Source organism: Trachypithecus francoisi, unplaced genomic scaffold (assembly GCF_009764315.1).
Source record: "Trachypithecus francoisi isolate TF-2019V2 unplaced genomic scaffold, Tfra_2.0 Lachesis_group16, whole genome shotgun sequence".
NCBI classification, from domain to species: Eukaryota; Metazoa; Chordata; class Mammalia; order Primates; family Cercopithecidae; genus Trachypithecus; species Trachypithecus francoisi.
In genome coordinates, this window is record NW_022681461.1 from 84,863,454 (window position 1) to 84,879,016 (window position 15,563).

Sequence of the window (15,563 nt, forward strand, 5' to 3'; positions counted from 1 at the left end):
TTCTGGGTTGCAGGGACACAATGACTGTCATGTTATGTGGGGACTTACCTCAGCCAGTGGACTAACATGAGAAACCTGTTCTTAGCACATGGCTCCCAGATAGGCAACAACACGGGCAAGACGCACACACCATGTTTTATTTGTGCGAATGAAATCACACAATCAAAACTGAGTGTTTTGTAAAGTTGGGTGATTTTTTTCCCCATCGTATGTAACACATGTGGTTTACTATGCATTCCTCAAGTCTTCAAGTCTCCTTGATGATAAAGCGCTGCTTGACGCAACTATCAAACTGACCTAACATCTCACAGGTATTCTTAAAAATTTTTTAAATACAAGTTAACTGATCTTGTCCCACTTGTGCAGTAAAACAAATGTCTCTCTTTTGTTTGTCTGTGCATTATGGTTATAGACGGCCTTAAATTCAAATAAACCAATCAACCCACCCCTACTACCCTACCCACCTGGGGCCATAAAACACTCCTCTCCCTCAACTGGCTATCTACTCAATTTTTTAAAATCTCCATCTACAGCCCTCTTTATAGTCACAGATGAATAATCTATTTTTATTCTCTAACTTTATAGAACAGTAAAATTAAGCAAGTAAAAAGAATAACCAATAAAGGATTGCCATTTATTTTAAGTAAAGACATAAATGTAACAGACTATCCTCCCAAATCACTATTATTTCAAAAAAGGACTTAGTTTTTTTTAGAAAAGAAAATACTTTCAGAACAAAGGTCTCTAATAATCAATTTATCTTTTTTTAACAAGGATATTATCATTATTTTTACCACTTGAATGTAGAATAATTTTTGTCAAGAATTGACCATATTTGGGAGCTGATGATCTACTCTCCAGACACTATTTAGCCCCCTGAAAACTGGCTCTTCCAAACTCCAGAATCTGTTCTTACAGAAACCCATTAATGACTAATTATCAAATCCAAAAGACATTCTTCAGCCCTTCCTCAGGCTCTCTGCAACATGCGTCTGGATCATTTTTCAACAGAAGTTATCATGACATGTTGGGTTTCCCATACTTCTGGTTGTTCCTGTTTCCTTTGCACCTTGCCTACCCACTAAACAGGTAGGCCCTAGGATTCCATCTCTGAACTTCTTTTCTTGCTGTATTCTTTCCTTAAAGCTTAATCCATGCATATCTAAACACTGGTGAATTCCTAAATCCATTTCTAGCCCAGTTCTTTTTCCTGAGCACCATATCGATATCCGCAATTGCCTCTGGACATCTTTACTATCTCACAGACAAGCAGACATTCAAAATATTAGTGATCTCCTCATTCCATACAAGGTACACTTTTTTGTCCTGTCTCACTGAATAAGAACACCAACCACCCAAACTGACTTCGAATCTTTACTCTTCCTTAGTTTTCTCATCCAATTAGCAACGAAATTTCACTGTTTATAAATATTTCTAAAATCCATCTCTTTCTCACATTCCCACTGCCTTAGTTGAAGCACCAGTCTCTTAACTGTACTACTTTAAAGACCTCTTGAGGTTTTTACACAGAAACAAGGCCCTGGCACAATATTTTGCAAATGCAATTTTCTGAGAATTAAGATCCACAAATCTAAGGAAGGTCAAGAACCATGGTCCTTGCACACTTACTAAGAACCAGGTGAAAATTTAAAAAACAAACAAAAACCAAAAACAAACAAAAAACCTGGTGCCAAATCTTTCCCTCCCACTCACTTACAGGTCGTCTTGACTTAAAATGGAACATAGGATTTTGGGGTTTAATATTTGCAAAGTTGTACAAGAGAAGTATTTGTAGTACTAGTAATGTTATTCTTAAGCTGAGTGCTGGTTAAATAGGTGGTTAGTAGTGAAAACTAAGAGCTGAACACTTCAAATATGTGCCCTTTTAACACACACAGCATACTTAAATACGAAATAGTACCACAGAATTTTAGGCAGAATAGTCTCCCTGGCATGAAAACTCTTGATCTGCCCTTATGGAAGGGCAGCCTTACCTCCTCTCATATTCCCAATTCATCAAGAAATCAGGAGTTCAATTTGTAGCTACCAGTTATCTCACAATTCCCCTGCCTTCAGATACTATTCATCTTCCCTGGTGCTCATCTTTTAGCCTCATCTTGAGCATCCTCCTCTTGATTTAACTTTTTCCTTCCCTTTTCTTCTAGATACTTCATTTCCCTCTCTAGAGCCCTCTGCATACTTTTTATAATTTTCTTGGGAAAAAGAAATGGACACTTAATTGTTTTTAAAAAATAAATTTTTATATAAAAATGGTCATACTGCCCAAAGTAATTTATAAATTCAATGCTATTCCCATCAAGCTACCATTGACTTTTATTACAAAACTAGAAAAAAACTACTTTAAATTTCATATGGAACCAAAAAAGACCCCACATAGCCAAGACAATCCTAAGCAAAAAGAACAAAGCTGGAGGCATCATACTACCTGACTTCAAACTATGCTACAAGGCTAAAGTAAACAAAACAGCACAGTACTGGTACCAAAACAGATACATAGACCAATGGAACAGAAGAGGCCTCAGAAATAACACCACACATCTACAACCATCTCATCTTTGACAAACCTGACAAAAACAAGCAATGAGTAAAGGATTCCCTATTTAATAAATGGTCCTGGGAAAACCAGCTAGCCATATGCAGAAAATGGAAACTGGACCCCTTTCTTACACCTTATACAAATATTAGCTCAAGATGGAATAAAGATTTAAATGTAAGACCTAAAACCATAAAAACCCTAGAAGAAAACTTAGGCAATACCATTTAGAACACAGGCATGGGCAAAGACTTCATGACTAAAACAGCAAAAGCAACTGCAACAAAAGCCAAAATTGACAAATGGGATTTAATGAAACTAAAGAGCTTCTGCACAGCAAAAGAAACTAGCATCAGAGTGAACAGGCAGCCTACAGAATGGAAGAAAATTTCTGCAACAGCACCATGCAAAATGGCACCATGGCACATGTATACCTATGTAACAAACCTGCACGTTCTGCACACGTATCCCAGAACTTAAAGTATAATTTTAAAAAAATGATTTTTCAGGTGGCTATGTTTTTTATAAGCAATGATTTGTACATGTAGTCAAGAATTGTTAACTGTTACTGGAGTTCTGAGTTGTCCAAGGATCTTAAAATTATGAAATTTCCATAAATTCCAGATTCATGTCCAAGGATATTAAAAATTATGTAGGAATACCTCATATAAACATGGGTCAAACTACTATGAGGGCAACAGCAGCCAGTGCTTCTGCTATGGAAGATAACCATACAAGAAACTGATGTGACTTCAAGAAAAAGCAAAGAATTGTGTTTCAGTGTACATGCAGTGAAAACATACATGATAGATTTTAAAAACTGAGAACAGGTCTAAGAACCTCATTAGTTGAGATCCTGATCTGGGAACTGGTGTAAAATAAGTACAACTGGGAAGATCCAGGGCAGGATAATTTTATAGACGAGTCAGGTGCAGTATGTTGTTTTTTATACTTTTCCTTGTACTACAGTTTTTAAATGTCAGCTGTATAGTAACTATGAGTATCTAATTTGAATAAGGGAGTGCACAAAGATATGTATCTTTCTATACATGTATCATAATCTCCACACTCACATGCAGGTACACACATAAAGAGATAGGAAGATGAAAGTCTAGAGGTAATTTTTAGAATGACTGAGGTACAGGAAAAAGGGAGGGGTCATTTGCTCAAACTACTAGGAAGCTGGAATTACAGAATTCTGGTAATTTGGAATTCTATACTCAGAAACTAAAGAACCTGGGCTTAATTGAGCTACTCCAGAAAAGGTTAACTAGTCACACACAGAACGAATGAGAGCAATTTCCTTCCTATCTTTGATTCTAATTTTAAAAATACAGTAATACGTTTCACAGAATTGGTTTTACACTCAAGTAACAACTCTTACACAAAGCAAAAAACAAAACAGGTTTTAATGGTTAAAACAGGTGAAGTAATAGGTTTATAATAACCATTAACTAAGGGAAGCCCTATAACAAGAAATAAGAATTTTTAATTGCATGCAAAACCTAGTTATCATAAAAACCAATGCAATACCAAAATATCTCAGCTTCCTAGCATAGACTCCAGGTCTTTTCATTTCCAATTCTTGGCAATCAAAATATGTACACTTTTATATGCACCTGGTTGTGGAGGAATAAGCTCATTCACATACGACTACAAATATCTTTCACAGGTAGGAGGGCACAAAAGAACGGTATCTTCCTCCACTTTTTTGGGTCCATCTTGAGAAACAAAAAAGGCACTCCCAAAGGTTCCTTGGTAACACCTGTTAGGTTTCTTAATTACTAACATAATCTTTACATGTAAGGTTAATGGTCCACTCATTTCATAGATCTGGGAACCATCAGGCATTGGAACTGCCTTTAACTCACATGCCAAACAACTGGCTTACTTCAACAAGGACAAAAACTGTATATTGATTTCAAAAACATTTGGGCTTTGTTTCCTTGACAACTTATATATGCTTAATCACTGGACTTTGGCATGCAGAGCCAAACATATCATGGAACTGAAAGAACCACAATATGAGATGGTGACAGAAGACTCTTTGAATCATTATTCTCAGTTTTCCAATATCAGCTGCTCCAGCTCCCTTATAGTAATCCTACTTTGTCCCTCAGAGCATCCATGCTCTGAACCTAGGTTTAATCTCTCTGCTGATTTATTAAAGATACTTAGATAAATTACTAAGTCTCTATGATCATCAAACAAAGAGTAAGGGAAGTCAGATGCTCATGGGCAGTTGTCCACTATTCACAGAATCTTTAGAAACCATTTGTCTGAGGCCAAGGAGAATTTGCTTTATCACCAAATTTGACCCACGTTGAGCCATACTAAAACTGCACTTGGGTAACTAGTCTCAAATCAAATTGAGCTTATGTATCGCTCTACATTTATTGCATCCATGCTGTGTGCAATTTCTGATGCTGAATAAGAGAAATGCGGCAATTAAAGGCTTCACCACAAGCATCACATTCATGGGTTTCTTGGGTTTTCACTTCTGCATGCATCTTCTGATGGTTGACAAGACTGCGCTGTTGACTGAAACTTTTGTCGCACTTCTCACACTTATAAGGTTTCTCTCCTGTGTGTATTCTCTGATGCTGAATAAGACCCGAGTTCCGGCTAAAGGCCTTTCCACATTCATCACATTTATGGGGTTTATTACCTGTGTGAACACCCTGATGTCGAATAAGATTACAAAGTTGACTAAAGCTTTTTCCACACTGTCTGCACAGATAGGGTCTCTCACCAGTGTGGATTCTCTGATGTTCAATAAGAAATGAGCTCCGGCTGAAGCTTTTCCCACAGACAGTACATAGATAGGGTTTTTCACCAGTGTGGATTCTTTGATGTTGTACAAGATGAGCACTAACACTAAAAGTTTTCCCACATTCATCACATTTATAAGATTTCTCCTTAGGGTAGACTTCCTGCTGTATAACAAGACTGCAATTTGGATCAAAACTTTCCTTAGTTTCATTGTATGGATAAGTCTTCTCCCTGGTGTGAATTCTCTGATGCTGAATAAGACCTGAGCTTCTACTAAAGGCTTTCCCACATTCCTCACATTTATGGGGCTTGTCTCCTGTGTGAATTCTCTGATGACGAGTAAGGTTGCAAAGTTGACTGAAACTTTTCCCACACTCTTTGCATTGATAAGGTCTTTCGCCAGTATGGATCCTCTGATGTTCAATAAGGAATGAGCTCCGACTGAAACTTTTTCCACACTCAATACAAAGAAAAGGCTTCTCGCCAGTGTGAATTTTTTGGTGTTGTATAAGGTATGTGCTTAATCGAAAGGCTTTCCCACATTCACCACATTTATGGGGTCTTTCCCCAGTGTGAATTCTTTGATGCTCAACAAGCAATGAATTTCGACTAAAGCTCTTCTTACATTTGGTACAGTGATAAGGTTTCTCACCAGTGTGAGTTCTTTGATGCTCAATAAGGTGTGATTTCCAACTGAAGGCTTTCCCACAGTCACTACATTTATGGGGTTTCTCACCTGTATGAATCCTTTGATGTTTAACAAGGCTCCTTCTCTGGCTGAAGCTCTGTTTACACTGATTACACTGATAGGGTCTTTCTCCAGTGTGGATTCTCTGATGTCTAATAAGGGTTGAGCTCACACTAAAGGTTTTTCCACAGTAATTACACTCATAGGGCCTTTCCCCAGTGTGAATTCTCTGATGTTCAATAACAAATGAACTGCGGCTAAAACTTTTCCCACATTCATTGCACTGAAAAGGTTTCTCACCAGTATGGACTCTTTGATGTTGAATGAAATGGGCCTTGCGGACAAAACCCTTTCCACATTCTTCACATTTATGGCATTTCTCTTCTGAGTTTGGTCTTTTACGGATAATGTTAGTGTTTTCTCTGAACATTCTCTGTTCCTGGGTCAAAGATTCCCTTGGTATTTCCCATAAGAAGATTCCTCTTTGTTTATCTAACCTACCAACAAGTTCAAAGGTTTCTCTACCCATAGGATCCTGGTCAATTTCACTTTTGATTCTTGTAACTATTACACCCTGTGGTTCCACTTCTTCCTCAATTTCTTCAATTTCTTGTTTTACGGTTGGCTCCTCATCCTTATCTCTGTTCAAAACATCTGGAATAATAAACAGGAAATACAAAGATCAATCAAGGTCTTTGAAGCAAAGAGAAACAAAGTAAAATGGGCAAACAAAGAAACAAATCAAGTCAAGGTGGGATTAATCAGTCTATCAAGGAAAACAGGGTAGGATGAAAAAAAATCCCCACTAAGTTCAGGAAAATTTAGGATGAAAAAACATTATTGGAGTATGATCAGACCAAATAATTAACAGAAAGGACTAGATGCTAATGGCCAGCCATAGTGGCTCATGCCTGTAATCCTAGCATTTTGGGAGAGTGTGGTGGGAGGATCACTTGAGCTCAGGAGTTTGAGACCAGCCTGGGCAACAGTGAGACTTCATCTCTACAAAAAAAAAAAAATGTTTTTAATTAGCCAGGCATGGTGGCGCACACCTGTAGTCCCAGCTACTCAGGTAGCTGAGGTGCAAGGATTGATCACTTAAATCCAACAGGTTGAGGCTGCAGCAAGCCATGTTTGCATCACTGCACACCAGCCTAGGCAATACAGTGAGACCTAATCTCAAAAAAATAAAAATAAAAATAAAAAAAGATGCTAAGAAGAATAAAAGACAAAGATGCAGGGGAAACAATAATTCATTTATTAACAAGCATTTACTCACTGCTCATCAAAAGCACTCCAGAAACATTGTAATCAGCCAGGATTCAGAGATAAGACATGAAGCCCCCCCACCTCCATCAAATGGAATGGATGTTAAGTAAAAAATGGGGAAAGAAAATAATATGATAAAGAAAATATTAAGTAAAAAGCAGTTCCTGTATAAAGAGACAAAATGGCTTTTAAAAACAATAATAAAGGGTTAGGTGACAGAGAGTCTATGATATCGGGATGCAGAATATAAGTATTAAGGAACATGGTCAGAGTTCGTGGGAGCAACAACCAAAAAGGGCAGTCTGTGGTAGCTTATGACTTCACCAACCACAAATCATACCTCAAGTACAAGTGATTCTAAACTCTCTAACAATATAAGACCCAAGGTTCACCATCCTGTTCCAACTGAGAGGCTGCATGACATCTGAGAAATGAAAAGCTTGGATGTGTTGAAGAAAAGACAGCCCAGTGGTCTATCATATAACAGAGCGGTATACAATACATTTAGGTCTGCTTCTGACATCTTCCTGATTTTCCATCTCTTGCTGGAATAGATATTAGATAATTCCACTAGAAGATTCAATAATGACCAAATTTATATTTGGCCCTAAACAAGCTCCTTTTTCATACATCCTCTTCTCTCTCAATTTTTTTGTGGAGTCATCTTTGAATTTTCTATTTGCTTACTTCAAACTAGTCATTATTTTATCCTAAAATAACCTTCTCCTATCCCTCTAAGAAACTACTAGAAATTTTATTTCTTCTAAGGCTACATATAGTGTCCCCTCTCAAATTTGTTTTCGGTGGGCTGTATTTTCTTTCACATAATGAAAAAAACATGAAAGAACTCCCTAAACTTTCTGTCTTCTACCTATAAAATTATCTGCCAATGGTATGTAAAGATATATCTGATTCTTATGCAAAGCTAATCCATCCACCCCTTATCGATTCCACTCACCTCTGGGCATTTGCTTAATTATCCTCTGCCTTTCCTCTTTCTTCAATATACACTCTCTATTGACACTTTTCTACCATTACATAAATACATCCAATTTTATCTTGAACTTGAAATCGTTCTCTTTATGAAAGCCAAATATTGAAACAAAATCTTAACACCGAGGTTTTCTATTTCTTAGGTTTTCCATGCCCAACCTCTTCCTATTCAATCTATTCTGCAACCTATGGCAAAATCTGGTTTCTGTTTCCAGCATCTAGAGAAACTTCCCATTAGATTACCAATGACTCAAATTAAAAAAAAAAAAAAATGGGCATTTTTTTTTTTGGACAGAGTTTTGCTCTTGTTGCCCAGGCTGGAGTGCAATGGAGCGATCTTGGCTCACTACAACCTCCACCTTCCGGGTTCAAGCGATTCTCCTACCTCAGCCTCCCAAATAGCTGGGATTACAGGCATGTGCCACCATGTCTGGCTAATTTTTTTTGCATTTTTAGTAGAGATGGCGTTTCACCATGTTGGCCAAGCTGGTCTCGAAGTCTGACCTCAGGTGATCCACCCACCTCAGCTTCCCAAAGTGCTCGGATTACAGGAGTGAGCCACCATGACCGGCCTAAAACGGGCATTTTTCAGTCCTTATGTTATTCAGCAGCATCTAACACTGTTGACCACCCCAATTTCTTGACATTATCTGTTTTTGGTTTCTACGCTATTACATTCTTTTATTTCATTCCCTACTTCTTTGGCCTTTTCTGATATATTTCCCTCATTTATTTCTTTTCCTTTGTCAACTGATTTTTGTTATTGTTACCCACATTTACATCCTTACTTGTTCTATATATATACCCTCCAGATATCTCCAGTTAAATGCCGCACAAAGGGCTCACAATTAACATGGTCATCATCACCTGCTCTCATGCCTTTCCCCACCTTTAATTATCTCCTGAAAGGCACCATCATCCATTACCCTACAGTCTCAAAGCAGAAATCATCCTGTATTTCTCCCTTCTTCTTATTGTTAATCAATCATCCAAATCCTGGATTTATCTTTAGCACTTACCTTTTAACCCTCACAATCATGTAGCTGCCTTACAATCTTTGGCTCCAGTCTTCAGACTACCAACACATTATATCTGCCTTACTGATTCGAGAAGAGATCTCTATAAAACAGAATTCTACCATGTCATCACCTGTAGATTTAGCAGCTCCCCATCACCTTTAGGATTGAATCAAGTTCTTTGCTCTGATACAACTCTTCATGACACAGTCTCTGAGCCTCAAGTCATGTTCCTACCTACTTTATCATACTTTATATAGGCAAATTGTTTGTGTTACACTCTTTCATGTCTTATCTTTACATATCTCATTTACTAAATGTCCCTCAACACTGTTTACCTGGCAAACTTTTGGTTGCACTTTAAGATTCAAAGCAATCTTTAAGTTTAAAGCAACAGTTCCTCTACAAAGCCTTTACTAAGTCCAGCGGACCTACAGATCTAGGTATTCTATTTTTTTATTACCAGCCCTCGTCCATAACTCTATTATTGCTATGATTTTTTTATACTGCATTTTTTTAACTGTTTATTATTTGCCTCTTCCACTGGATTGTAAATTCTTTGTGAGAAGGCAGTCTCTTCAGAATATTTGTTCAGTTACATTAGCTGGATTAGTGGATACTGTTCCATCAATTTCATTCAAATGAGTAAGACAAAATTTTCATTACTTGAAGATAATATGAATGTATACCTAAAATTCCTGAAATAGGCAAATGAAAATATAATCATAACAAGATTAAAAAGCTTGTTCTTAGTACAAAAAAAGTTAGTAAATATTATACAGAAATGATAAACTCTTCACAATAGTAACAAAAAAAATAAAATCTAGGAATAAACATAAGAAATGTGTAAGATCCATAAAAATATTCCATACAATTTTTCTGAAAGACAAAAGGATACAGTTAAACAGAGTTAACCACATGGCTAAAGAGATTCAATATTATAAGGATCTCAATTCCTTTCAATTTGTGAAACTAATCACATTCCAATCAAAAATCATTTATGAACCAATAAAAAAGTCAATACTTCTAAAGTTTAGAAGAAGGCAGACTAGTGAAGTACATCCTGAAAAAGATTATTAAAGAATGACTTATATTACCAGACATAAAATATAATATATTGTTAAAGCAAATAAAACAATGACACTGGCATAAAAATAAATAGGTCAACAGGATAGGCAGGTGAAGAAAACAAGTGTAAGGCTTCCACACAGAGCAGCCTTGAAATGACTATCCATTAGATCTGGGCTTGGTAATGCTTATGCAGTATCTTCCCATCCTGTGCTCACAGCCAATTTTTCTACATAGATAGTTGAATCAAAGTAGGTTTCACCAAAGAACCTCGAATTAAAACTGAAGTCACTAGTTATTCTGAAGGTAGCTAGAATTGTAACCTATCAAACCAGAAGCCAAAAGGACAGAAGTATGTGAACATACGAGGAAAGACTAAATTGTCAAGGAGAAAAAAAGAGATAAGACAGTGTTACAGACTGAATGTTTGTGTTCTCACCAAATTCATATGGTGAACCCCTAATCCACAATGTGATGGTATTTGGAGGTAGGGCCTTTGGGAAGTAATTAAATTTAGATGAGTTCATGATGGTGGGGCCCCCATGATGGGATTAGTATTCTTATAAAAAGAGGAACAAAGACCAGAATGTTTGCACTCTCTCTCTCTCTCTCCCCTCTTCCACCATGTGAAGACACAGTAAGAAGGTGGCAATCTGTAAGTCATTGCGGAGCCATTAAAATTGAAGATGTCAAAGATCTGAGAAATTAAGCTATCAACCGTATCATCGATATAGCGATTAAAGGTTTTTTTTTATTTTTAATAAGCTTGAACAAGAAAAGTATGAATGAAAAGCCAAAACTATAAAGCTAGATGAGAGTTGCATTATGAAAAGCAGTTAAGATGAAGTAGAATAGAATACTACATTGCAACAGTAGAGTAATAGTGATCTCTTATCAAGGGAGCTCGCACCAAGGGGATGGAGATAGGGTCTATTGAGGAGGATGAAAAGACGGTGAGAGGATAAATGATGAATGATGGAAAGCTGTATTTAAGCTGCAATAAAGAAGACAGCCTACAAGTACAAGATCATCTATGGGCACACTGTCACACCTCGTCCATATGGTATTTACATGCGGGCACTTACTTGGTTCTATCAACCAGAATACCATATGTATGGATAAGCTGGCAGTGACTGAGAGACAACATGGCATATTAAAACACACACACACACACACACACACACACATCAGCAGCTGATATGGCTGAAGACTAAAGTAGTGTGCAGGAAAAAACAGGTGAGGCAAGAAAGATAGGCAGAGGCTATACTTGGAAGGTCCTATATGATAAGAAATTAAGATTTTTATCCTTTAAGCTATCAGGAAACATCAGAAGTTTTACACAGTAAACTAATACAAAATCACTTTGGTGGCAGTAGAGAGATTATATTTTAAAAAAGGAGACTAGTGGCAAGGGGGTAGTTTAGGGGTTAATGCAATAATCCAGTTAAGAGATACTAAGTCTGAAATTAACTGTACTTAGTCATACAAATATTTAAGAAGCATATAATATAGGCCTGGCTCTGTGCTAAGTGCTGGAGAAATCAAATGAAACAGGTATATTTACTATCCTCACAGTAATCAGTGAGGTTAGAAAAGTAACACATATAGAATGATTGTAGTATAGTATAATAAAGTCAATAGCAGGAGTATATACAAAGTAAAACAATGAAAGGAGTGCTTAACTCTGGAGAGAAGGCCCTTGATTTTATTGGATTGAAACTTGCCAGGTTTGAGTTACTCATGTGGTCTTCAAAAGATGACTAGGAATTTGAAACTCAACAGAGAAGACGATGACAACAATATAAGTCAACATTTATATTGTTCTTACTACATGTTAGTGTGTTAAGTGTTTTACATATATTAATTTAGTTAATGCTCACAGTAACTCTATGAGGTAGGTGCTATTATTATTTCCATTTTATAAAAAAAAATAAACTGAGGCAAAGAGAGGTTAAATCACTATAGTCACCAGACTAAGTAAGTGGTAGAGCCAGGATTTAAACCTAGGCAGTTAGGCTCCACATTACCACATTACCTTTCTTAGGTGGAAATAAAGATTTGGGCCAGGCACAGTGGCTCATGCCTACAATTCCAGCACTTTGGGAGGCCAAGGTGGGTGGATCACCTGAGATCAGGAGCTCGAGACTAGCCCGGCCAAGACAGTGAAACCCCTTCTTTACTAAAAATACAAAAATTAGCTGGGTGTGGTGGTGCACACCTGTTTATCTCAGCTACTCAGGAGGCTGAGGCAGGAGAATCTCTTGAACCCAGGAGGTGGAGGCTGCAGTGAGCTGAGGTCACACCACTGCACTACAGCCTGGGCAATAGAATGAGGCTACGTCCTAAAAAAAAATTGGGACTTTTCTTCAGAGTGGTAGCTGATGGCCTGAGTGTAGGTAAGGTCCCCCAGGAAAGAGTACAGACTGAGGGGAAGTCTAAGAATGCAAGCCAATGGAGGGAAACAATAAAGACTTTCACATGTTCATAGAGCGGTAGAATAAAATAAGGTGAGATGATGAGAGCAGCTTTAAGTGTGCAGATAAGAGGCACAGAAGTTGAGAGTTCATGCTTATTGACCCCTAGTTTCTCTGAGAAACAGGTAAACTTCACTATTGAATGATGGATAAGCTTTTGGAATATCACTAAAAAGAACAGGGCAGTGAGCATATCAAGGACAAAAAATATTGCTAAGATATAAAAACCCCAGTGGAGACTAGAAGAAAAAGGCCATACTTATATACAGGACATCAATCTTTTTGGTTAGAGAATTTCTCCTGCTATGTTTAGCAATTCGGGTAGGAAAGAGGGAAAGGTGCATTTTATAACAAACACAGGATTTGAAGTTTGCAGAATGGGTAGAGAATAATGACAGGCTGGCAGGTGAGCTTGCTGGTCATTAGATAGGGAGACAAGCCCAGAGAGGATGGACACCTTGGTGAAAAAACAGAGACATCAAGGGACAGGAAACATCGTTAATAATGAGTGGGTTTAGGTGGAAAGGAGTAGTAAAGATAGAGAAGTTGTAGTATGCTCCACAAGGGGAGAAAGCCTCTGTTTTGGTTACCCTCGTCTAGTTAGTAAATAAACTTCCATTGCCGAATAACTGGTCAGAGAATAGGGTATTGGGATTTACGATTTGCCTGTTATGACAAAATTGCTATGATCAATGATGTAAGGTGCTGGGTGAAAATGGAAAGCAGGGTCCCTGAAGTAAGACCCGCTGAGGCTGAAGTATTAACTAGGTCATCCATGGCATGAGTTAAAATAGATATGAAACATGTGACAAAGTTATGTGTGAAGGACCAAACAAAAAGTTGACAGATAGTGAAAAGGAATTGAGTGGAAAAAGCAAGACTGCTGAGACCTCAAAGAAGGAGAGATTTTGTTTGAAGGTGGAAAACTAATGCTTTGAGGACAGCATTTAAAAGCTGAGTGAACAATAACTTCCCCCTTCCAACACTGAGACAAAGGATGGGGAAGGAGGCGGATGTGGGCGAATAAGCGGCCCCCACTTGAAAAACTGCCAGAGAAACGTTGTCCTTGGGAAAGTGCCAGATTTCAGTTAAGGCCAGGAGGTAAGGAACATTATGTGAAGACGAACAGGGGCTCCAGAAGGCAGAGTGAAAAGGGGTGGGAGGAAAGCTGTGGGAGGATGAGCCAGGACGGAAAGTACAGAACAATATGGGAATGAGATTAGGAAGACAGGAAGCCCGAAAGGCTTGCAGTTTGGTCACTTCAAGGAAGCTAGGGAGGAGAGGTATGGAAACAATGAATGGCTAAAAGGTTTGAATCAGAACTTTGGAACTAAGCAGTTTTGGTACTGGTTTCCGTCCAAATATTCTGTTAGTCTGATTTCTCTCTACCTTCTTAGATATTTTAATTAGAGAAACAGCAGATTCTTACCCAGTGAGACCAGGTTTCCATAATTCTCCATCATGACATCTTTATACAGGCTTCTCTGAGCTGGGTCCAGATAATCCCACTCCTCCTGGGTAAAAAACACAGCCACATCCTCAAATGTCAGCAACCCCTGAAATAGTATGATTTCTGTAGTCAGTTCCTGTTGTCTCAAGGACAATTCTACCACTAAAAGTGGCAGAGGCAATCACTTATCGGGGCCAAATAGGCTGGGAGGAACATGATAATTGAAAGTTTCATATGTTGCCCAATTCTGGGAACGAACTGTAACTGACAGACATCTCAAACTAGAAAGGACCTATGGATAAGGCTTTTCTGATGTATTATGCCCTAACAGTTTAATTTTAGTAAACTGCCCCAAGGCCTCTCCAAGCTTCCCTCACCTCACTGCCTACTTCAATTTTCCATTTGCACTGGTTTCTGACTATTCAATTCAATTCCTTGAGGTTCTCTAAGCGTGTACCTTGGGGTCCAGGCACTGTGCCAGGAACAGAAGACACAAGGGAAGGTCAAAAATGGTGCTTCACCTGAAGAACTCACAAATGAGAGAGCTAGTCTGGAGCATTATTTATTTTCTCTGGCCGATTTATCAAGTCTCTCTAGAAAAAGAAAAAGAAAAAAAAAAGGGGGGAGCCAGTGGGCAGTTTGTTCGCGAACCGCAACCCAGTGCACTAGTGGGGAGTTCCTTGCAAGGCGCTGGCCCTAAAGAGGCGGTCAGGAGGTTGGTGGGGGGCCCAGGGAGAAAGCAGTGGTGCGGCCTAGCTGGGGTAGTGACGAGACAACCGGGATCCCCGAGGGGTGCTTACTTACCTTTGACTCCGGCGGGGGGCTCGGGGAAGCCATCTCCCAGGCAGAGAATAGGGGCAGGAATTGGGGGCGGCCTCACGGAAAGGAGCCTTTAGTGAGGCCTACCCGGCTGCTGGAAATTAGGCTCGACGAAGACAAGGATCCCTGGCTGGGTCTGGCCAGTGCCTGCCTCGGCCCCCAGGCGGTCACGACCCCAACAGCGTATCAGACGCGATCCCTGGCTGTCCCCCAACCCCGAACCCCAACCCCTACTCCTGCCTGGTTACGCAGCCTTTCAGGCCTTGCTAGAGCCTCCTCCCCGCTGCCAGTTCCTCCTCCTTTCAGCCAAGTAGCGCTATGACCGCCCGCCCCCGGACCAGAAGGCGTCACCCAGATCGTTCTCGGGGCCCCCCTCAACTACATCTCCCGTCATGCTCGGAAAGAGCGCCGCGATCCAGGCGCCGCCAGCAACAGCTACCGGACTACATTTCCCAGCGTA

At 39.0% G+C, this 15,563-nt stretch overlaps 1 protein-coding gene across 7 annotated transcripts; it reads right to left on the reverse strand.

The window, feature by feature from the left end:
* Positions 1-3,939: 3,939 nt before the first annotated feature.
* On the reverse strand, positions 3,940-15,529 carry ZNF189 (zinc finger protein 189). 7 transcript variants are annotated; one of them, XM_033237952.1, is made up of 4 exons: positions 15,089-15,528; positions 14,806-14,877; positions 14,264-14,348; positions 3,940-6,668 (listed from the first exon to the last, which is right to left on the reverse strand). In XM_033237952.1, the coding sequence occupies exons 3-4, from the start codon at positions 14,295-14,297 to the stop codon at positions 4,948-4,950; spliced, it is 1,755 nt and encodes a 584-aa protein (XP_033093843.1). In that variant the 5' UTR covers positions 14,298-14,348; positions 14,806-14,877; positions 15,089-15,528; the 3' UTR covers positions 3,940-4,947. The 7 variants fall into 7 exon arrangements, with proteins under 7 accessions (XP_033093843.1, XP_033093842.1, XP_033093841.1 ...); XM_033237951.1 differs by having other exon boundaries at positions 14,264-14,345; positions 14,742-14,877; XM_033237950.1 differs by having other exon boundaries at positions 14,742-14,877.
* Positions 15,530-15,563: the final 34 nt, after the last annotated feature.

Bases quoted from the DNA above. Each gene is read 5' to 3' on its own strand.
- ZNF189 (XM_033237946.1), bottom strand. From the start codon at position 15,121: ATGGCTTCCCCGAGCCCCCCGCCGGAGTCAAAG. The intron at 14,391-15,088 runs GTAAGTAAGCAC...ATACTATTTCAG, and splicing joins GCCCCCCGCCGGAGTCAAAG to GGGTTGCTGACATTTGAGGA. The intron at 6,669-14,263 runs GTAAGAATCTGC...TTATTATTCCAG, and splicing joins TGGAAACCTGGTCTCACTGG to ATGTTTTGAACAGAGATAAG.